This window comes from Orbicella faveolata, unplaced genomic scaffold, assembly GCF_042242905.1.
Source record: "Orbicella faveolata isolate gen_17 unplaced genomic scaffold, um_ofav_v1 contig_25, whole genome shotgun sequence".
Taxonomy (NCBI): domain Eukaryota; kingdom Metazoa; phylum Cnidaria; class Anthozoa; order Scleractinia; family Merulinidae; genus Orbicella; species Orbicella faveolata.
Window position 1 is genome coordinate 17,157,689 of NW_028301553.1, and position 24,718 is coordinate 17,182,406.

The 24,718-nt window shown below is 40.8% G+C and overlaps 2 protein-coding genes and 1 pseudogene across 2 annotated transcripts; 1 reads left to right on the plus strand and 2 right to left on the minus strand.

Annotated features, from left to right (window-relative positions):
* Nucleotides 1-12,840: 12,840 nt before the first annotated feature.
* LOC149109193 (uncharacterized) lies at nt 12,841-15,930 on the minus strand (annotated as a pseudogene).
* Nucleotides 15,931-18,245: 2,315 nt separating this feature from the next.
* Nucleotides 18,246-19,684, minus strand: LOC149109194 (uncharacterized). Its single transcript, XM_089294601.1, has one exon. The coding sequence runs from the start codon at nt 19,527-19,529 to the stop codon at nt 18,246-18,248; it is 1,284 nt and encodes a 427-aa protein (XP_089150727.1). The 5' UTR covers nt 19,530-19,684.
* Nucleotides 19,685-19,706: 22 nt separating this feature from the next.
* LOC149109195 (uncharacterized) lies at nt 19,707-21,227 on the plus strand. The gene has a single exon (XM_089293142.1). The coding sequence runs from the start codon at nt 19,707-19,709 to the stop codon at nt 21,096-21,098; it is 1,392 nt and encodes a 463-aa protein (XP_089149268.1). The 3' UTR covers nt 21,099-21,227.
* The last annotated feature ends 3,491 nt before the right edge of the window (nt 21,228-24,718 follow it).

Consider the following 24,718-nt stretch of genomic DNA (forward strand, 5'->3'; position numbering starts at 1 on the left):
TAAGTGCAACATGTAATCGTTACATAAAAAAAAAAATATTCTTTCTTGTGACAGTATTTTTTCCTTGGCACCTCTATTTTTTTAATTTTAGGTCACTGAGCTTGGAGCACTGTGCTTAAGTGGAGACTTGGCAACCCTTTCATTAAGGATTCCATACATTAACACCTGTAATGTCGTAACACCCGTAATAACATTGCTAGATGAATCTATTGTTTAAAAGTTTATTATTGCTATCATCATCATCATCCCCCTTCTCCTCCTCATCATCATCACCCCCATCATCATCATCATCACCACCATCATCATCATCACCACCATCATCATCTTCATTATTATCATTATTAAATCCATTTTGAAATCACTGGTTATCCTTGCAATCTGATTGGCTCTCAGTGGTGCGATTTATTCACGAATCGCACTATTTTTTGCTCTTAATCGCATCTTTTTCTTAGCCAATGAGAATGGGACAGTAAAACAAAACAACCAATCAGATTTCAAGATTAGTTTAAAGTAATCAATAAAATTTCAGGAAAATGAAAGGCAAAAGGCCATTGTGTGGAGAATTTTGCAACTACTATTGCCAAAACTTTGTTGTTATTGTAGTTTTTTTCCAAAAAAATTGACGAATTCAATTAGTTACAGTTTCTGAGTGACTATTATGAGCTCCTTTCAGGCTGAAGATCCACTTTAATGGAAGTTTCCAACTGTCGGTGTCTATTTTGACGAATATTTTGGCGATTTTTCTTCAACATCTGCTCAGGATCCGTATGATACCGAGTCCAGTAAAACATAAACAAACGAAAACCACACAAAAACAAATTCAGAGCCATCTCAAGATGGTAGATGTTTCCAGGTTTCCGGTAGTTTCAAACGAAGCAACAAAAGAGCCCAACCCTGTCGCTGTGAATAAACATAGTCAAAATATGTCACACTGCACAAAATAGTGAATGAACGAACGTCTTACGAAGCCCGTGCCAGTCCCGCCATCTTGGAAATATCTTAAAACAAATGGCGCCGCAAGAACTTGACAAGGTCCTAAGTATTGAATCCTACGCCGAAGTCACAAAAAAACGGAGATGATAACGAGCTGGACTCCCTTAAAATCATACCATTGAACGACATTTAAAAGGAAAAAAAAACGTTCTATCCACTGGGCATCGTGCACTCGAGGGAGTTTCACAACTCAAAAGAAATCGACAGCAAAATTACACAGGATATGCACCTTTAAAGTGCACCTAACCCCAAAATTTTTTTCGCTAAAACAAATCTAGACTTAATTTGAAGCATTTGGGCGAAGAAATTTTTGAATTTGGTTGAATCCTCGATTTTCTATGCCCTTTCAAAGTCGCTATTAAGTGTTTCACGACCGCGTTTTAGGGAGTCTGGGGCGGCGGTACCTGATGACGTCTACCCAGGAACCAAACACAATAGCGCCTCAGTCAACTCACTGTATTTGCTCGAGAAAATAGAATGCAAAACTAATCGTTTCGATGTATTTTGGGACTAAAACGTCCAAGTTTTGTCTCAGAATCATTTCTTTTTCGTCACTGGAGTCAGAGTTAAGTTTCGATTCGGAAGGCTCCGAAATAAACTTCGATCGAGGACGTTCGACAACTATGAACTCACTGCTTAGAGCTTTGAGAGCAATTTACAATATTTCAAGCGACGACGGGGAAGACGTCTTTGCGGACGAGCTGCTTGTATATTAGGAATGGAAAGCTAGATACGAAGTGGAGGAGCAGGCAAACGAACAGCAGGAAAGAAAACTCAAGGACTGCTTTGGATGGTAATTTCGTCAACTAAACATAAGATTCCCACGCGTGTTTATAGCCCGTTTACATTTGTCCTTACCGAGAATGTATTTTGTCAAGGTTCTGTTAAATCCAGTTTGTGTTTTACTTTCAGTTGAATGCTTCATGTTTATAAGAGCGACGTACGTGTTGCAGTTTTCGAGACTTGATGACCTCCAAAACATTGGCTTGTAGGGTTCCTGTTCGTAGCGTCAGCTTCAGTAGGTCGGTAAATGTTTCGTCTAATAAAGTCAGCGTTGTAGTTGTTTTTGTGAAAAACACGTTCAAGCTATACCTACACCTGTCACTACAGTGACTATACCTTACATTAAGGGCACTTCTGAGACCATCTAACGGATCCTACAGCCCTACAACATTCGTGTAGCCCACAAACCTACAACTACGTTACGACACTTACTGACCAACGTGAAAGACGAACCTAACGACAGACAGGGAGCAGTTTACAAGATCGAATGCTCCGACTGCCAGGCTTCCTACATTGGTGTGACTGGCAGAAACCTTAACACGAGACTGACTGAACACAAACGAGCCACGAGAAATGGCGATGCCAACAATCACATTGCTGTACATCATCAACCGACAAACCACAACATTGACTGGGACTCTGCTCAGTGCTTAACCTACATTACAAACTATTTTCAACGACTGACTCTGGAAAGCTGGTACACTAACCTAGAACAAACGCCTCTTAACAGATGTCAACAACTACCGGCGCCTTACAAACGACTTATCCACGACAGAAACGAAACCGACAAACGGACTTCTAACAGACCGACTTAACAATACACGGACCAAAAATCGACCTACTTGACTAACAATAGACGGATCGAAACCCACCAATGACTGATGACAAACTTTACACGAGTCTTTCAGCCAATACCATCATGGCTATACTGACCAATCACGTTCAACGGACCAGACTTATAACATCATCGACTGACAAACACTATTCACTTGCCTCTGAAGGTGACTTCCGCTCAGTTGTCGAAACGTCAGTCACCAACAACAGTTCTTTTCAGAATTACACTCACCCGGATGATCACACTATACGAACTACTGATACTCCTGGGTTCAAACCATTTACTGTATTGGAAAGTATGCCTTTTAGCAAAAAGTACCATTGTGAGAAAACACAAGAAAACTGCACCATCTGTCCTCTCCCAACAGTAAGTTTAAGTCTTGTTCCAAGTAAATATTTACCGTATGCCATCTCTCCTAAATACTTTTAAGGAGAAGGTTCAGTAGCCTACACTGCAACAAAATTCTACTGTTTCATATTGTGTTCCAGATAAAATCCATACCCTTGCAGACCCTGCCACCAAACATTTGTTTACTCCCCCACCCAACTTCCAACCATCCTAAGGGGTCACCACCTTATTGTGGAGGGATGGTTTTTGTATCCGTGACCCTATGAGCTATGTCAGCTGGAGTCTTGTACTTCTGGTAGGTTGAAGGATAGGGACCAGACAAATTATTGTGATCACCTGGCTGTTCAGGTTGGGTGTTGGGCTGAGGGCTGATAACCCTCTACTGTAAAAAATGAGACTATAGCAGATACAGAAGACATTCAAATCTCTATCAACATCAGTGAAGCAACAAGGGTTCATATCATAACACATGCATTTGGAGCAAACCCCTTCCTCTGAACACCCCACTGAAACTGCCAGTTCACCTTCATACTTTCCTTTTCAAAATTTTAAGTTTTGAACTCTCCCCCCGCCCCCTCCTCACTCCTCAGAATTTCAATTGACCTCCCTTGAGGTGGATATGGTTATTGTCTGGCACCACAATTCACTTTTTGGTAAATTATTCAGATCAGACAATTGTCTCAGCAAAATGTTTATCTGACTAAAATGCAATTTAGAGATTTGCAATTCCAAAATAACTACATGTAAAAACTACAGTTAAGTTAACCTCTCCCATTCCCAAACAAAAAGACCAAACAAGCGTGACTAGAATAATTGTTTCATTAAAAATGCCCCCCCCCCCCCCCCCAAATATAGAAAACTAAACTGAAATAAAAATAAAATCCAAAACAAACAGACCGGCAATGAGCATTATTAAACAACTGGATCACTGGATACTGCAATTTCAGAGTTTTCGTTGTCTTAGCTATCAGGGGTTATGAGCCATTGTGCCATGCTCTACAAATATGGAAAGCGTATGCATGATTTTTTGAGCATTTTTATTGTTATATAAGTCTAGTTTTCTATATTTTGGGGGCCATTTTAATAAAACAATTATTCCACTCGTGCCTGTTGGATATGAGAAGATTAAAGCCAAATTAGCGCTACGCACTTTGCTGGCTATCTAATATCTCATATCCAACACGCTGTTGTGGAATAATCGATAATCATTCACTCCCTAACGGGTAAACAATGTGCGATCCAAACAACAACAAAATGGCCGGTGAAAAGTTGTGTTCCGCCAGTGTTTCTGAAATGGAAATCCTGAGAATACAAGAAGATACTGTACCAGAAAATACAAAAAAGTCTTCAAAGTTTTGAATTTTCAATTTTCATTTCAAGTGAAAATAAAAACTTTGATTGCACAATGAAATTGTTTTGCAAACAGACTTTTCATTTAGATTGCTGATTTGAACAGTGTTAAAAGACCATTTTGCTAGATTGTGATAAACAAGGATTTTATCCCAGGTTAACTAGACTTGCCACGTTAGAAGATTCTGTGAAGAACTGTGCACATCTTCATGCTGCTTGCACGTCTTCCATGCATAAATTGAGAGGTCAATTAAATTATCTTTTAATGGTTTCCTTTCCATCTGTTGTTGAGATCACTTTGTACATATACTAAAAACTTGTCAATCTCAGTGAATAACAGCCACTATTCACCTCAATTTCAAAGAATAATTGTTAAATATTGCATAAACTTCAACACCAAACTATTATGATCTACAAATTTTTAAGGAGTCAAATCCCAACCAACACTTTCCTTTATTAATTACTGGGGAAGCCTGAAATACTTGTTCCATGCATTTGGTTCCTTAATTATCCCTTAGAAATTTTTAAACTAGTGAGTCTTTGACGTCATCTTATCCTCAATCCAGCTCTCTCAAGATTTTAAAGTTAGTAATGGCAGACCATTAATTAGGAAAATTTCAGTCAAATGAACAGGTGTCTTGTTGAAATGAAGGCTTAAAACTTCGGTCAATCAGTGGTTCAGTTACATAGTTTTGAAATACAAAGAAAAAGTAGAATTGATTTTTGGTCACAGTAGCACATTAAATAAGTGTACAATTCTAAGACTTGCCTCGGACCGAATTTATTCAAGTTTTTCGTATTTTGAATTTCACAAATTAGCTTTTAACAACTTAAGAACATTACCTCATTTAATTTAAGCAGTTACAGGGGCCATAATCGGGGACGGAGACCGTAAGCGCGCGCCATTTCTAGTATTGGGGTTGTCCCCATGATATGGGACAATAATTCTATTTTTAGAACAAACTGCGCCATCGCCTGCGGCACACGCGCGTACATGCTGCGAGGATTTTTGCGGATGTCGCGCGGGGGAAATGGCGTCCAAAATTCCCGAAGTTTTTCATGTTTTTTTTTTCATATTTTCGTCGTAAGCTGCTCCAGTCTGAGTGAAGTAAGACAGTGTCGAATTTAAGTATGTTCCGCTTTAAGCTTATATATATCGCTGACCAGGTTGTGTTCCGACGGATGCTTCTTTTACATGAGCTGTACATTACTCTACTTTAAATTTCACATATGTTGAAGATTAACAACTTTTCCATTACACAGCAAAAAACTAGCTGGATATATTTAGATATAGCAGAGCCTTAGGACTTCATAGTTTCCTAGCTCCTCTTGCCACACGCTTGCGAGGAATTTGCCAGTCTATCGCGACTGAAAAGTAAAACAAAATAATTGCTAGTTTGGTGAGTTTGAGTTTCGCCTGGTTCGTATTCCCTGCCTCATTCCCTGCCATCGCTGTGAAAAATACGCAAGAGAATCTCTCAAGGTCTCTCAACTCTCACCATTTGATCACGCAACGTGACAACATCCCCGCGAGAGCCCCCGACATGTGCGTGGATCCGCGCGGATATATGACGTCAGGATGGCGCAATTTGTTCTAAAAATAGAAAAATTGTCCCATATCATAGGTGCGCGCGGATCCCAAGGCTTACGGTCTCCGTTCCCGATTATGGCTCCTGGCAGTTATTATCAATGATGTCTATGTTGTTGTTCCATTTTGGGATGCCCGTGACCGCCCCCCCCCCCCCCCTTTTGTAAGCCTTTTAAAGCAAACAACCTACAACAAGCAGCGAAAAACAACATGACAATCTGGAGAGTACCCACACTTCGACACTGTGAGCCCCCGTTTGAAAAATCATAGCTACGCCCCTGCTTAAAATAACTGAGAAATGAAGGTACTGACTTTGTCAAGCAAATGGCTACACCTTAGCATGGCTCGGATGACCACGTGGAAATGGCGGTCCCGTCTCCAGTAGGAGACGTAAAAATCAGTGTCCCAAATTAGTACTTTCTAGTACTAAAACAGTTTAAAATGAAGTCTACGTAAGCAGGGCGTATCTAATCAATAGAAATCGATCATCGAAAATGTAATCGATTAATTGATAATACTCGATAGTACTCGATATTTGTCGATTGATTAGTCAATTTAATCGATTGAAATCGATAATCACAAATTTTTTGTCACATCGATGGAAATCAAAAATCAAAAACGTGATCTGATCTTATCATAACACTGCGTAACATTTACCTTCAAGCTTACCTTCGAATCCGCTTTGTTGATAAAGATGTTACTTCTGGTGGTGGCCTCATGGTTACTGCGCTCGTCTCCGGATCAAGCGGTCCGGGTTCGAGCCCTGGCCGGGGACATTGTGTTGTGTTCTTGGGCAAGACACTTTACTCTCACAGTGCCTCTCTCCACCCAGGTGTATAAATGGGTACTGGCGAACTTAATGCTGGGGGTAACCCTGCGATGGACTAGCATCCCATCCAGGGGGGAGTAGAAATACTCCTAGTCGCTTCATGCTACAGAAACCGGGATAAACTCCGGCCTGATGGGCCACGTGGCTCGCATGCAGACTTTACCTACCTACTTCTTTCTCCAATGGTAGCTACTTTTCTTATTTTGTTTTTCACCAGTACCACTGCTTTATAGCTGTTTAAAGCAATATTTCAGCAGATTTCAGCCCAGCAGTCCTATGGTGTTGTGTACTGTGTACTCGATCTTTGCTGTACTTACGGGTATTGAATAATGAAAACTAACAAACAAATCAAAGGAAAACTTGTACTCTAGAATCATCAGAATCGTGGTTAATATCCGGAGTCACTACTATAGAAATTGGCAAACTGTCGTCCGTTCTCCGAGAATTTAGAAGAGTAATTTGCGAGCGCTTATGGGGAGGCACACATGGTGGCTCATGGAGTGCGAAGGACTTGTTTAGATTTGTAAGCCGCTGACCACAAAAACGACAACCTTCCTTATTCAAACAACATCTTTAATATCTGCCAATAAATACGCTATAAAAGAACGAATTATGGTAAATTCTCGAAACCATTTGTGGAACGGCTTACTAACCGAATTGAAGAGAGCGAGAGGAGGACTCGAGATATCATAACAACAAGCATGACTCTAATTGTGAAGGCGGAAACGATAGTTTTGTAACAGTTACGTTGTTCATGTTTTAATCCTTTTCAGTGTCAAAATTTGTTTAAAATCCTATGGTCAATCTTAAATAAAGCCATGTAAAGGGAATGTTATCAGATCAGTTTGGACTACTGTGTTTTTGTTCGAGTGAGTTGTGACTCATTCTAGCATAAAACTGAGAACTTTATGAAAGAGAATCTTCGTCCATTTTCTTTTCAGTCATTGTCGAACAAATCGATACAATCGAAAGCTAATTACAGAAATCGATCAAAATCGATAGTCACAAAGACAGGAGTGATCGATTTCTATCGATTTCCGATATTAATCGATTGATTAGTATCGATTACGATCGATTACATTCGATTTCTATCGAGTATCGAAAATATCGATTAGATACGCCCTGACGTAAGTACGCTTAGTATCGATTCAGTGTGCAGGCTCAGCATGCAGGCTCAAAAATTAGGAAATTTAAGCCTAGAAGAAGGGCACAACACGTGTAACAATAAGCCCAATATAGAATATTACAGATAGCTGGTCAGGTGTTGACACACTGGTACACGTTCCATCCTGCTTGTATCGAGTCAAATCATTCCGAGGTCGCACGTCTGCAAATCAATTTTTTCGTTCCTTATTCGAAATGTTCAGTCGAGTTAAGTTTGTATAATGAAAGATCTAACCTAAAAAGGAAAGTGTACCACAAACAGACTTACCCCCAATTCCACATCCATCACAATTTGAGACAGGGTTCGTTCAGAATTCAGGGTTGAGCCTGTTCGCAGTTTTACAAGGTTGAAACCCGAGACGCCAGCAGTGGGTGCACTTCTCAGTAGTACATCTCTAGCTGTGCGTAATGAGTATTCTGTAGTCTCGGAGATGCCTCCGCACTGACGACGGGTAAACACCGAGCCATGTTGAACTGATTTAATTAACCTCCACACACGGGCAAGCCTAAACATCGTCAAAAGATAACCATCTTGCCTGCTCGTTTCTTTTGCCGCGAAAATTAGTCTGCCTACGCCCACGGTCAAGTGAATCAGCGCACGGCGTCTTTTGCCTGGTAGGTAGGTCATGTATGGGGACATATATTGTACCGAAATATATGTTTCACATATGCTTGATGTGAGGGTCCAATATATATCCAGCCATCTTGACCTCACACTTGGTCAATAACCCATACGTAATCCTGCGTTTCTCTCGCCGTAAAAATTTGAGTCAATTTCAGTCGAGTTTACCTCTCTAATCGTTGCTGTATTTAGGAGAATTTCTGTGGAATACTCTTAACGAATTTCCTCGCTTTCTGCTGTTCAATTTACGGTAGAAAAGTCTGATTTCCGAGTGCTTTTAAAAGCAACGACTGACAGAAATTGTTTTTGTAGTAAAACTTCAAACTTCGCACGAAATTTCACACCGCAAAAACAAATTTTGGAGAACTTAACTGGTGAAATAAATGCAACTAACAAAAAGTAGTTCGAAAAAAAATATTTCATCGTCTACTATCTGAGTTACTCGCTCATTGCGAAGAGTTTTTTACAACTCGTTAATAGACGGCGCGGAAGCCGATTCAATGACAAGAGTTGCGTAAACAAACCCATTTGTAATCTGTAAAACCAATTCACCGCAGGAAAAAAAAACCAAAAACATGTTATTTGCCGGCTTAGGGTTGGTCCGTATAGTGAAAAACTGTGACCTCGGGCTTGAAAATGCTGCCCTCGGTCTGCGTCCTCGGGCAGCATTTTCAAGATCTCGGTTGCAGTTTTTCACCATACGGACCTCCCAGCCGGCAAATAACATATATACCTCACCCTCACAGTGACTTTGAGCAAACAGTAACATTTTCAAAATGGACTTGAAAATAATCAGTCGAAATGTAGATGAAACCTAACACAGCTCATTAACTGATGACAATCAAACACCGCCATTTACACTGCTTGCACCTGCCAGCACTACGGCTGGTAAGCTTTTTGACTGATTTGTTTGCTGAGAAAATAGTATCTACTAAAATGTTGCGGCGTGCTGGTCAAAGTCATATAACAGCGCCAGTCCACGCAAAAATCGTTGAAAAACCTGTTTTGGCTTGCCCCTTAAAAAAGATTTGGCTGAAAATGTTTCATATTGAAGCAATAAAAATAACCGTACAATTCTGGTTCTTTCAAGACAAAAATCACGAGTAGAGATGATACTTTTCCTCTCTTCGCACAGCCAATAATGAAAAACGTTTCTACAAGAAAAGCCTCTTATCACACTTCTAGGCCATTTATAGCGTCGTTGATTATTCGAAAGATTGCTACTTACGAGTGTGGAATCGAAAGCTACTCCACTTATCAAATGATGTTAAAGGAACACACCTTTAAGACGTTCAATGCTAGTCCAGGTTCACTCGACTGCAGCCAGGCGTGCAATTCTGACGTCAGATGTCAAAGCTGTAACTATGTCATGTTCAAAAACATATGTGAGTAACCTACGAGAGTAGAGCCCTCTCAATTAAAGCCGTCCTTGTCTCTGTAGAAATGCAAAACTGGCACGAGATTTGAACGTAGTGATTGCGGGAGCAAAGATGATGATAGCAGTAAACACGACACTTTCCTATTTTTCTAGCTGTGATTTGAGGAAGAATTTAAACGCGGAAATTCGCATTTCTTTGTGGAGTCATAGAAACACCAATGAAATTTTGGGGGACGTCGTCAAAATGCGTTTTATAAAACCATCGCCTGTATAAACTTGCCTTCCCGTAGCCTTTGTTGTTCTTTAGCCCAAACGTCCGCTCGAGTTTTAACAATTTGATAGAAACACGAATGATTAGTCACAGTGATCAAATTAACAAATGGTAAACGCCATAGCGTGCACTATTGAGTTATGGATGCAGGCGGGAGGTTGCTAAGTACGGAAGAAGCGTAAGACTCGCACGAGGCGATAGCCGAGTGCGACTCTAGCTTCTTGAGTGCTTAGCAAACCTCACAAGTGCACCCATAACTCAATAGTGCACGCTATGGTGTTTACCATTTGTTTTATAACATAACATTGCGACATTGGAACAACAGAAGTCCTTTTATTGAGCTACATCACAAAAAAATGTTCGTGTAGTCTTACATGACAAGAGAAAACAAGCTCGCGAAAATTCATTCATGACAACCGACTGCACACCAGTAACTCGATAAAGTTTCATCTTCAGACAACTGTGAAGACAGTTTCGCGTTACTGGCAGAAGGACGTCGGCCATTACTTTGGAAACAATGTCTGTCAAAAGATTTGCTTTGTAAACATTAGCACACACGTCAGCAGCGTACACCCATGGGCAAATAGTAGACGCTAAATCAACCAATCAGAGCGCGTGCTTTGCCTTAGTTATGTTTTAAAAGTGTTTAACTGGGCCAACCAGGCATAAATTTCATTTTAATCATTATAAGTTAAGTCTCAATGTGGTTCTGTGATAATAGGCCTTTTGCATCACGTTTTCACGTGACCGATAAATTGCAAACTTTTAGCTACAATAGAATGAATTTCAGAACTGGGGAGAGTACTAGTATGTCTAAATAATCAGGGTAATAATGCCATGTTAGCTTGAAATTTAATGGCGATTTCGCAAAAATTAGGAGGTTTTGTGTGAAAGCGAAGAAGCTTTGGCCTCAGAAATCTTTTCCGAAGATGTTGGCATATAACTACGGGAGTTAGAAAAGGTGGTAAAATATTAGGCTTTTTCAACAGCTTAATCAGAGAGGCAAAGATTTTATGGCAGTTTGAAAACTTGCAAAATTACAAGTTTAGGATTTATATGGAAAGACACTTGAGCGTGACTGGAAGGCAAAACATCTTTTTCTCTCTTATTTTTAACGTGCACAGAAATCATAAATCAGTTTGTTCTTGAAGAGCAAGTCACATAACCAATTGTTGCAAAAGCGCTATTCTGTATATTTCGTCACCTGTTGAGCGCGGTCGCGCAGCTTCGTTTCTTTCTTTAGAGTTGATTGGATTGCCTACTACGAAATAAAGAAAACAAAGGGGATATTAAAGTAACAAATTGACGTCAGATTTTCATGGGTCTGTCCTGTTATTAACAATGATTAAGATAAACATATACAGGCAAAAACTAACGATAGATAAATCCGACGTTTCGGCGACATCTTGGCGTCATTGTCAAGGGAAACTAATTAAGAGGCTGTCCGTGTAAGAACCGACCACTCGATTTTCGGCCGAAAACAGAATTTCTTCAAATTTTCTGTGTGAGACAGTTAGTCCATATGATAAACAAAAATAGCAATAATTTGGCTTTAAGTGCTATTTTTCAATATTTCTGGCGACGATTTCCAACTACGGTCCAAAACCGTAAAAACCGTTCTGTTTCGAGTCAAATTTAGACGTTGCGCTGAAGGAGCTGAAAAATTACGCTTTTACTCAAATACAATAAAACTTACAGATAATTTTATTTCATGTTTTTTCTTTCGAGTAACGGTAAAATATTTAAAATCAGGCTCAAGAAAAATTAATTATGATTTTTTGAATATGCCCTACAGATAGCCTTTGCAAAATTTTAGCGGGCATGCTGCTGGTTGAAGGAGTGTTTCTCAAAAGTATAACGTGATCTGGAGCCCTGACTAATATCCATGTTTAGTACTAGGGCTAGTGTACCGAGAACAGGAAAAAAAACTTTGGGCACTAACCTTTTGGAACTACAGGAGTACGATCAACATAGCTAATATTCAGACGCGAAAGCTTGCGTGACACAATTTCGCACCGATTATTGTTCCTAAGTTTCCCAGATAAATTCTTAAGTTTCCCGCATGAAATATTACCTTGAAGCAAATATTCTCAAAACGTGCTTTTTGCTCTGGATTAGGCATGAAAAGCCTTAAATTCACGAAATATTCTTCCAATTGGGAAGTTATAAGCTGAAATGAGCGGCTGCGGTTTAAGTTATCTTCTGTCTGGCCTAAAAGCTGTTTCTAAAATTCAGTTAAATAATTGAGGTTTGGACTATATGTAAAAGGACACTCATATTTAACAACTAGAACCGTTAATCATATAATTTAATGCCTAGAAAGAAAATATTATTGTTCACTAGTGTACTTCAGCTGTGGCGAGAATCTAAAGAAAATGTAGATTTCAGTCGTCTACATTGTAGCACGCTAGCATGTCTAAGTTATTTTTAGCATGTCACGGACATTCTTACCGCGTTATTTTAAAGTTGCAATAACAATGACTGCAAGATTTTCATGCTGAATTATACGCTTTCTGTCTTTGGCTTCATTTTCTTTGAAATAGCGTTTATCTCTTAATACCAGCAGTGTTGGTTGAGTAATTCTCTTCAGCGAATTCAATTTATGCAAATATGGTGCAGGTTTACACCGCGATGTGTCAATAGGGAGTTATAGTTCCTGCGAGCAAAAAAAAAATTGGATTGGGCGCCTGGAATTCAATGTTTATTCTACTCGCTGTGTTTCCGATGGCGTGCAAGAAGGCAAATAAAGTTGACAGTGCTACTAGTTTAACACAGCTGCACAAAGTTCCGCGATTCCCCACAATATATTTACAATTATTTCACGCTGTTAAAACCATCTTCGTTCACTTAGTTCAATAAAAAGAAAAAAAAAAATTGTTAAGCCGTATGTACAACGCCCAATACATTCTGAAGAAGGCATTTTGTGAACTTGTTTTCCTAACGGCGACATTCACATCCTTCTAAGAATTTGGATAGGTGAACTACCAAATTCTCTTTCCGATCTTTTGAAGCAAAGGGAACTTCAAAATATCTAAGTATCTCCTTCAGCATAACTACACTGAAACTGTCTAGTTTCTCGTCTCGTGAGAGGTTGCACAGGCAGTAGGAATCATAGCAGATTGGATGTCTAGGACTGAGTTGGGCGGCTACATTCTCCAGTACCCCATGCCTTTCTTGCTCTTCCTCTGCGTACACGTCCTCTATCTGCACCTCTTGGTTCCCCTGTCTTCTACGTGTGGCCGCCAGTCTCGAGAAGAAACCTTGCACTTGACTCTTCGTTAGCCAGTCTTTTCTTTCAAACATCCGCGAACCATCTGGTTTCCTCGATGTTCTCATGTCTACAGCCACTTTTCCGGGATCTGCTTTGTTGGCAGTTCTCTCTCCGAGGTCGAATTTCGTGGTTAGGTACTCTTTAACCTCATCCGTAAACCGCACAGCTTGACTTCGAGGCTTGTGTAAAGCCCAGCCAAGCTGTAAGTCACTACAAGAACCAGAAGCTTCATTTTTGTCACTTTGCTCATCGCTAAGTACCACAAGTGCGCGGCCGGTTTCCTCGTTTTTGTTAACAGTAAGGAATTTTGAGGCCCAGTCTCTTCTGAGTTTGTCATACACTGTTTCGGAGCCCCCGCGTACTTGGCGGTGTTCGCCGACATCAAGATGACTCTCAAGCTCACTGAATTTCTTAAACACCATCTGACATCCAGGCTCAGAGCAGAAGAAGAGACCGCTACTTTGTTCGTCATCACTTGACGTAGCCTTATGGAAACGAGTTTCCTTGACTGCGAAAAAGTCTACATCTACAACAAGATCTGTTGGACCTTGGGGCTTTACGATGATGTCTTGATAGAGAATTATTTTACCTTTCCCTACGCCATAGGCTCTCCACACCCGAATTCCATTTAATTCAAATTCAAAGTTATGATACCTACTGAAACCATCCACTTTATTTACCTCGAGTGTTTTTTGAGTCTCATTTACTGTGCAAACGCAAGCAGTTGTGCCTCGAACAGAACGTTCGGAAAGCGCTGTACACGTCCTTTGCAGAGAGAACGTCGTTTCCCTCACTGCAATATCGTCCGATCGCTGATTTCATCGGACAAAGGATTCTATCGCGCACATCTTTTCCGTACTGTGGCTCGGAAAAGTCATACTGCGTGACAGTAAGGCCAACTCGTTTCCCAGCATCTCTTACGGCCGCCAAGAGGAAGTTGTTGTGGTAACAGCCTGCTTCGTCACTCCTAAGACTCACTTGGGTAATCTGGGGGTGATCCTTTTTTTACAACCTCCAGTGTGTTTTCAATAATTGAGCAGACTGCATACGAGTCCTGCTGGCACGAATCAAAGATATGCGCATATGATTTCAGCTCAACCTTCCCAGTGCTAGCATTCTTAGTTATGACCGTTGATACGTGCATAGCCTCTTCCTGGTTTATCGAACGAATAACGTGGGCTTTCCACACCAAGATGTCTGACTTTGCGCGGTCAAAATCATATAGCAGATCCTCTCGTTGTTCTGAACTGTAAGGTGTCCAGGATGACCCTTCGATCACCAGTCTGACTTCCTGAAGTACATTCTTCATCCCTTGTCAGTCATCGCAACTGAATACGTGCTCATGAGAGCAGGGTTGCTGGAAATCGGCTTCGACAGGATCAGTAGGCGCAAAATGTCGACAGTGGTCAGCGCAAGTAGAATCATGTGGCTGGCAATGTACGCGGAAGTCAGTCTTAAGATAGCGTTTTGCATCTCTGAGCTTTCTACGAACATCAAGACACCACTGTTTCTCCATTCCTCCTTTCTCAAGAGTTTCAACCAGTGTCTCAAGAGTCTGAAATCCCGCCGCGCCATCAGCTGCAGTATTGTCCAAGCCCTGGAGCGACTTACGCTGCGATGCCTCTCGAACCTCCAGGATTTTGAACAAAGTTGACCTACTCAGTGGTTCGTAACATTGTTCTTTGCAATACTCCAAGTATGGTTCAATCATTGTAGATCTGGTCACTGTCCTCACAACATTAGGCATCTCTATTCTGTCGCCACTTTCGAGGATTAATATTTTACTACCATAAGAAACGTCTTGATAGAAGTAAGGTCTATTTGTAAATTTCACAAAGTGATCGACCTTACTCATGTCAAGACGTACGCGGTGCTTGGTTGTAACTTCAGGGGTTGTACCAGGGCCGCTTAGATTAGCATGGCAGCGTGCTTGCTTTATTTCCCATGTAGATAGTTTTCCGCATGGTTGGTGAAGTTTTTGCAGCATGCTCATGGGATATCTATAAGCGTAAAGGCTTAGTATCTGTCTCTTTAAATTCTTAGTCTTAGCGTTCTTGTATGCAGTCATAAGTACCACTAGATCACCAGGTGGTGAACCGTCAAACTTTTCTCCTTGTGTAGACTGAGCCATGGACTTGAAGAGCTCCTCGCCACTTCCTGGTGCTATTGCGCTACACACGAGCAAACAGTCTTCACTAGCCTTTTGTACAACATTCAACTGTTCCACTTTGCTCAAGTTTTTCAAGGGGGTTTTCAGTTGGGAGATAAGAGGCTCGCGTTTTGTTTCTTGTGCAGTGAGATTTGCAATCTTGTCCATAGCTGAGTTATACACACGAACGGTATCTGTAACTAAGGGTGTTGGAGGAGACGCGGCATCTGTTCCCGGAGTCCAGCATGGAGTCGAGGCGATATTCTGAGGAGTTGGAGGCTCACGGAATGGGGTCGAGTTGACGAGGAGGCCGATGGTTTCCATGGCAGCCTCTTTGGCAGGTCTATGAAAATGTGAAAGCAAGTACATTTGTCAAGTCACGTTACGCTATTAACAAATGTGACAGTAAAAGTGATTTTTCACTCTTTCTTTTTCAAAACGGATTGCACTCGCTACATACCTTTGATGGGATGCCTTGTCTTCAGGTTCCTTGGGGTACAGCCAGTCCGTTTTTTGAGTCACGTCTTCACTGTGTTGCTTCCTGCACGTTGTGCAGATTGCTAGTATAACAAAATAAATGTTAATAAACTTCCTCATAAGGGTTTGTAAAATACCTAGAATCTGCAGCATGAAGATCACACGATTACACACCACGCCCACCTGCCACCATCCAAAACGAAAAAACTCTTAAACCCTGACCAACCAGCCGGAAGTTGTATTGCTAAGCAGCTTTGTAAAAAAATGAGCAAGTTTTGTTTATGTTGTTGTTTTGAATTTTGCATATTCAGAAAAAACTATGTTTCATTGCGGCAGGGTGTCCGATAATCTCCCAAACCGCACTCGTGCAATGACTCATGGGAAAATGAAGTCTGCATTACCATTAGGGCATTCAAACTAAACAATATGCAGTGGTTACAAAATAAAATCTTCAAAGTTAAAACTTACGCGAACCAACGGGTGTAGCTTCTCCAAAGATGTTTTTAATTTCCCTGGCTAGCTTGAAATTAATTACATGTGTTCCAGTCACGGCCGTTTTCTTGCCATGATGTTTTGGATACTGGCAGGTCTTAGGGGCTTGCCAGTACTTTCCCAGGGTAAAACGATGAGCTGGACAAACCGTCATATTTTTGACCTGTTCTTCTGTGAGCTCTAGAAGACCTGCTCATGCCAGGATTAGATCCTTCTCACAAACATTTTCCCTTGACAGGTGGTGATTTTGAAGATGCCAACTGATATCGCCGTCACAGCTGTTTAGGGCTACACATTCTGTAAATCCACGACTACTTCCGCACGTGCCACTTGTAACTGCTGAGAAGGAACACGATCCTGCCATTGCAAACAGCAAAAACGACGCAAAGCGCAAAAAATACATTTGTTATCTCTTGCGTAAACTGAGTAAAACGCTGTCGACGTCAGACTTCTACAATTTGCATAATTTAATTTTAGCACAAAGGGCTAGGCAAAAATAGCAACACGAAAAAAAACAAACTGTTGAATAAAAAAGGCAAAACTTCTAAGCCATTTCTAAAATCAAATATAAACAGTAAAATAATTTATTTCTCAAGTACCCAGGATTGGTATTGCTTTTTAACGCGCAATGCAAAATAAACAAAAAGTGGATTCGGAGAGCTGCCAAAATAGCTTTGACATTCCAGCGTGTTTGCCGACTGAAATCGACATCTTCTTATCTGTACATCTGAGGTACATTCGCGGTACACTGTTATTTTATTTATTTTTTCTTGCCAATAATCATATGGCAAACACTTTTACTTCTTAAATATGTTTAATATGGCATTTTTGTATAGTACAAGGCCTGTGATGACCCAATTTCAGCAATTGTGTTTAGGCGAAACTTAGGCAACTCACTCCGCAGCAGTTAATTAGCTTATAAATTCCCAATTTTGGAGGAATCTTTGGTGAATTCAAGGTTACTCATGCCTTATCCCGAACAAAGGGTGCGTTTTGAGAATATTTGCTTCAGGGTAATACTATTTTATGCGGGAAACTTAACAATTTATGCGGGAAACTTAGGAAAAATAATCGGTGCAAAATTGTGTCACGCAAGCTTTCGCGTCTGAATATTAGCTATGTTGATCGTACTCCTGTAGTTCCAAAAGGTTAGTGCCCAAAGTTTTTTTTCCTGTTCCCGGTACACTAGCCCTAGTACTAAACATGAGTATTGGTCAGGGCTCCAGATCACGTTATACTTTTGAGAAACACTCCTTCAACCAGCAGCATGCCCGCTAAAATTTTGCAAAGGCTATCTGTAGGGCATTTTCAAAAAATCATAATTAATTTTTCTTGAGCCTGATTTTAAATATTTTACCGTTACTCGAAAGAAAAAACATGAAATAAAATTATCTGTAAGTTTTATTGTATTTGAGTAAAAGCGTAATTTTTCAGCTCCTTCAGCGCAACGCCTAAATTTGACTTGAAACAGAACGGTTTCTACGGTTTTGGACCGTACTCGGAAATCGTCGCCAGAAATATTGAAAAATAGCACTTAAAGCCAAATTATTGCTATTTTTGTTTATTATATGGACTAACTATCTCACACAGAAAATTTGAAGAAATTCTGTTTTCGGCCGAAAATCGAGTGGTCGGTTCTTACACGGACAGCCTCTTAAATATGCGATTTCAAGAGTAACTAAGAGTTCAGAGTTTCTAATTCAACACGCTAAAACGATTGCGAAGGTCATCCGGAATCCTGCCTGCGTGTCTATTATCATAGTGATTGCGTACTGACGAGGTCTTGCTTCTATGTTCATCAACGCGTACGAACAGATGGCCACGGGTGTAACCGACATAACCAGCATCGCACTGGTCACACTTGAAGTTATACACAACGCATTGTTGATCAATGAGCTGAGGCTTAGGTTCGCTTGTCGGGAACTCCTGGGCAATCTTGCGGCTCGTAAACACCGGTTGAACACTGGTCTGCAGCTTCACACTGAGATCTTTCAACTGTGTCTTCACGATATTAGCAGACTCCTGGTCTTTAAAGGGTATGACAACCCGAGTAGTGTTTTCTGTCGTAGATCTGGACCGTAATGAGGGCTGGTCAGCGACCTTTAAATTTAGGAAGGTTTTGACAGTGGAGTCAACAAGGTGCTTGGGATATTTCAGTTTAGAGAAAACAGACTTCAGTCGTTCGCACCCCTCAGTGAAGTAGGACCATGACGAAGACAGGCGATGTGCGCGATCGAGCATAGTTGTCAATAGTCCGCGCTTGTACCTATTATCGACATGACTGTGGTAATGGAGAAGCAGACCACTGTTTGTTGGCTTCACAAACACTTTAGTTTCAATACGAGGCGCTCTGTTTAGGAGTTGAGTACCGAGAAAGGGAAGCATTCCATCATTTTCGACCTCCATAGTGAAGTTGATGGCGGGGTGAGCGTGGTTGAGGGTGTTAAGAAAGTCCCTAGCTGTAGACAAATCGGGCATCACAGTGAATGTGTCGTCAACATATCGACGATAGTAAGGTGGCAGCTTGCCCTCAACATCTAGTTTCTCTTCAATAGACGACATGAATACGTTGGCTAGCAAGGGCCCAAGGGGTGACCCCATCGCTACTCCGTCGATCTGTTCATACAGGGATCCATTAAATTGGAAAAGCTGCCCCTTGGTGGCCACACCCAAAAGATCAATAAGGTCTTGCTTTGAAATGTTCAAATCATACTCGGAATTAAACCAGTTGTTTCTAAAGGCTCTGTCTGCGAGAATCGTAATGGTTTCATCCAAAGGTACATTCGTGAACAAGGAGGACACATCATAGGACACCAGCAAGTCACCAGGTGTTATGTTGAGGTCTCGCGGTAGTTCGTTCACAAAATCGAAAATGTCCGTGACTGTGTACTGATTTAACGACAACGGTTTGAGCTTGTTGTCCAACCATTTCGCCAGAGCATAATTATACGTATTAGTCGCTGATAGGATTGGTCGCATGGCTAATTTCTCCTTGTGTGTTTTCGGCAACCCGTACAGGTGTGCCAGTCTAGAACCGGTCGGACGAAGAGACTGGGCCACAGCGTGAGGGAGGATCCTTGTGATGATAGATTGTACAAGAGCCTCCTTTGCTAAAAGCGGATGATAGTGCTTGGGTGGTCAAAGGAGAAATTAGCCATGCGACCAATCCTATCAGCGACTAATACGTATAATTATGCTCTGGCAAAATGGTTGGACAACAAGCTCAAACCGTTGTCGTTAAATCAGTACTCAGTCACGGACATTTTCGATTTTGTGAACGAACTACCGCGAGACCTCAACATAACACCTGGTGACTTGCTGGTGTCCTATGATGTGTCCTCCTTGTTCACGAATGTACCTTTGGATGAAACCATTACGATTCTCGCAGACAGAGCCTTTAGAAACAACTGGTTTAATTCCGAGTATGATTTGAACATTTCAAAGCAAGACCTTATTGATCTTTTGGGTGTGGCCACCAAGGGGCAGCTTTTCCAATTTAATGGATCCCTGTATGAACAGATCGACGGAGTAGCGATGGGGTCACCCCTTGGGCCCTTGCTAGCCAACGTATTCATGTCGTCTATTGAAGAGAAACTAGATGTTGAGGGCAAGCTGCCACCTTACTATCGTCGATATGTTGACGACACATTCACTGTGATGCCCGATTTGTCTACAGCTAGGGACTTTCTTAACACCCTCAACCACGCTCACCCCGCCATCAACTTCACTATGGAGGTCGAAAATGATGGAATGCTTCCCTTTCTCGGTACTCAACTCCTAAACAGAGCGCCTCGTATTGAAACTAAAGTGTTTGTGAAGCCAACAAACAGTGGTCTGCTTCTCCATTACCACAGTCATGTCGATAATAGGTACAAGCGCGGACTATTGACAACTATGCTCGATCGCGCACATCGCCTGTCTTCGTCATGGTCCTACTTCACTGAGGGGTGCGAACGACTGAAGTCTGTTTTCTCTAAACTGAAATATCCCAAGCACCTTGTTGACTCCACTGTCAAAACCTTCCTAAATTTAAAGGTCGCTGACCAGCCCTCATTACGGTCCAGATCTACGACAGAAAACACCACTCGGGTTGTCATACCCTTTAAAGACCAGGAGTCTGCTAATATCGTGAAGACACAGTTGAAAGATCTCAGTGTGAAGCTGCAGACCAGTGTTCAACCGGTGTTTACGAGCCGCAAGATTGCCCAGGAGTTCCCGACAAGCGAACCTAAGCCTCAGCTCATTGATCAACAATGCGTTGTGTATAACTTCAAGTGTGACCAGTGCGATGCTGGTTATGTCGGTTACACCCGTGGCCATCTGTTTGTACGCGTTGATGGACATAGAAGCAAGACCTCGTCAGTACGCAATCACTATGATAATAGACACGCAGGCAGGATTCCGGATGACCTTCGCAATCGTTTTAGCGTGTTGAAAAAATGCCACAACAAGTTTGATTGTCTCATTAATGAGATGTTACTCATTAAACAATTACGACCGTGTTTAAATGTACAATCAGACTCAGTTCGCGCTAAAGTCTTTGTCTAACTTATGCAAATTAGAAACTCTGAACTCTTAGTTACTCTTGAAATCGCATATTTAATTAGTTTCCCTTGACAATGGCGCCAAGATGTCGCCGAAACGTCGGATTTATCTATCGTTAGTTTTTGCCTGTATATGTCCTGTTATTGATCTTGAATTTCGTCATAACATTGTCAAAGTAGCTGTGGGTCCGCAGACTACTTTGACAATTTTATAACGAAATTCATGCTCAATAAACGGACAGACGCATGAAAAACTGACGTCAATGGTTTTTTTGCAGTGAAAATTGTCACATTGTCTGCTCTCACTAGTTGACGCATAGCATAAATTAGAAATTCATGTGTTTGTTTGCTTATAGACAATGAAAATTAGCCAATGAGTGCGCGAGAATTTCTGCAGTTATTGTAAAATGTAGCATCGAAATCTGCGAAAGCAGCTGTGGACGGATAAATAGAACTGGTCTAACTTAAAAATCTAACTGAACGACAAACTTTATAGCAATGAATTAAGTCGCTACTCAGTGTGAAGACTTGTGATGAATTCGAGTTTTCGTTTATTTAGAATAAACAAGGTCTCGGTAAATGTTATCGCTCTATGCCTTCTGATGGTTTATTTCTCTCGTTTTGTTCATTGTTCAATTTGTTTGTAGGGGCAGCTGCTTTTTAGACTACTAAAATTAATCGAAAGCTCGAGCAAGCGTTCCGATCGATACTCCTGCTAGCGCTGTGCGATATGGCTTTGCGCTCAGAGAGGGACTCCCATACACAAAAAAAAACTTAAGAGGTACCAAGATCCTGTTTTGTGGACGAGGCTTGGATTTTTTCCACCCCTAAGAGATACCAATTCTTTAACAGCAAATTAACTGACACTTTCATAATTTTTAATAGCGATAAAGAGAATTAGCGGTTAACTTAAAAGCTTCGTTATCCAAACTGAACAATGTACACTCTTTTATTGAAGAGTTGTAAATTCCCGGTATAAATGCGACAAAATTAAAAATCAGTTAACTGATTGTCAAACATTTCCCGTCGTATTACTTTCGGCTCAATACCCTAAAGGGTACCGCCAAGGCTCGCGCTGTGGACCTTTTAGGGTTGAACACCCTAAGAGGTACCAATACCGCTTTTTAGACCCCTGAACGGTACAATGAGCACCCCCCCCCCGTCCTTTATATGGGAATGCCCCCGGATATAGCCTTATTTTTTTTACCAATTTTAAGGTTTTTCTCAATTTCAGTTTTGCTTAGTCATGTTTCGAAAACGTGAGCCTACCCGGATTTGAGGGGAAACATTTGACCGACACACTTTCCCGACCATTCGCAAGGTCAAATGGGATAAAACGTTTGCAGTCTCTCGCGTCATTGTATTTACTATCTTAAAGCGTTTGCCGGAACAAGTTCAAAGTGAATGACAATAGATGGCATTATTCATAGTCAGTGATAGTAGATGAAAGTTTTGCGGTCAAACGGGAGCGTGAGTTTTAACTATCATAGCTAGACAACGTATCACGTGACGTTTGGTAAGGGAACAGTAAAGGGGGCAAATAGTAGGAGAATCTCCCGCCTCGTCAAACAAACCAACTCTGTATAAACAAAGTTTCCATTACGCTTCAACACTCGTGGGTGTGGTTTTTTATCAGCCGTTCAGATGATCAGAAACGTCTTTTGAGCAGGTCTATAATGATACAAGTGCTGCCTGGTGTTTGTACCGACCAGATACACCACACTCTTTCTTGAAATGTCCTCTTAAAGCTAAGGGAATTCGAAAGAGGTCATAGCGATCGTAAATGTGATCGAATTCAAGTATGAAATCTGATACAAAATACAGCTGTAAGATGTCACAAGTGACGTACTCTGTCACGCAATTAAACATTCCAGCTTGTGCGTTACTAATAGTAAAACAACAACGCAAAAAATATTCTGCTGGTTTCCATTGTATGGAAAAGAATGAAGTAATATAACATTTCGTTACGGAGAAAAAATTGTTTTCACTGTTTGAACAAAACACGCGATTGGATAGTAAAACAAGTTGATCAAGTATTAAAACAGCCAGCTGGCCGGGTGGCTCGATAACATCTTGTCCGAAAAATTATTATCAGGTGTTGGAAATACAACAAAATGAAGCTTGGTTGCCAAACGAGCTACGTTATTCAACCTTCAAGGCAGTGATTTCTAAATGATATGATGCGGCCTTCACTTTGATGCGAGTGCAACCAGCGGTTTGTATGACAACTTATGACGTTTGCGGCTTTCCTTCCAATTAGCCATGCCAACCAGCTAACAGCAACTTAAATACTAACAAAATAACTAAATTGGAGTTGCAAAATGTTTCAAACGATGTATCGCTTCTCGTTAAGTAACGTTTTATTTACCTTATATTATTTCCACTCCAGTCTGACAGTAATTCCTTGTTGAGCTCATTTGCATATTGTCACAGACATTAGTTTGATGCAAAGAGAGCTTGTCCCACAGAGTCCTTTACATAGTTTTTCTTTTTAAACTGAAAGATAATCTCTTTGGCAAGCTTTAGATAGCTTCGAATTCGATTGGGAAAACGCCGCATCTCTACAAACAACGACTTTTGAGACCCTACTGTTCAGATATGACTTGACTAGGGGAAGTTGAAATTTAGCTGCTGGCCACATGAAATAAGGCACAGAAGTAAGGTGTTTAGTCAACGTTGTTTTATTGTTAGAGGTTGCTAGAGGTTAGAACTATTCTATGTAGGAACATCAAGTCGTTTCCCGTTGTTTCTAGCTTGCAACAAGTTATCAAAGTTGATGCATGTTTTTATCGCAAATTTGAACACTTTTCATTGTCTGGCAGTTTGATTGACATAATTATCTCATAAACAATAGGGAGTTGAACCAGACTGTTATATTGTTAATGCACTAGTGATGTTTCACAAGTGTGCCAAGTTTTAGGGGAATCGGTGATGTTCACTGTAGACTTGCCTGCATAGTCCTCATCTAGACTCTTTCTTAACAAAATGTTTTTCTATTTTTGTGCGTCAGTAACAGACATGAGTGGGACAACCGAAAAGCCACTTCTTACCAATGAAAAAATGAAAAATTCACTGTGGGCTCCCTTAAACAATGTACAAAACAATAAAGTTTACTACTTTATTACAACAACCAACACGAAGCTAACGTAACAACGTGACTTTAATATGTACCTCCCAATGTACTAATTACGTTACCAGGTATACATGTGCTAAATATACTTAATGTACAAGCGGAAATAGACACTGAAGACCGATAAATACATTTTGTATAAGGGTCTGTCCTATAATTAAGCTTTCTTTTCAGGTCGAAATTCCAGTCTTAACTTCTTTTCGCCTTAGAACAAATTCTCATCAAAATCTCTAACCTCTCCCGGCCAATAAATGAGTTTTTCTTTTCAGGACCAAAGGGGTTATCTCTGTTAATGACTTAACGGTTTCAGAAGTGATTTTCCCAGTGCTTCACCAGACAGTTTATTTTACCATCCACAATGTTATTTTTTACAACTCCAAAATGCTATTTTAAAATATACAAATTAAACATAATATGTGCCAATCAAACAGAAGTAAATAATAAGAAATATTACTTGACCAATTAACAGTCAAAGAAGTTTTACAATCTACGGT

Coding starts and splice junctions, on each gene's coding strand:
- LOC149109194 (XM_089294601.1), bottom strand. CDS start 19,529: ATGCGACCAATCCTATCAGCGACTAATACGTATAATTATGCTCTGGCG.
- LOC149109195 (XM_089293142.1), top strand. CDS start 19,707: ATGCGACCAATCCTATCAGCGACTAATACGTATAATTATGCTCTGGCA.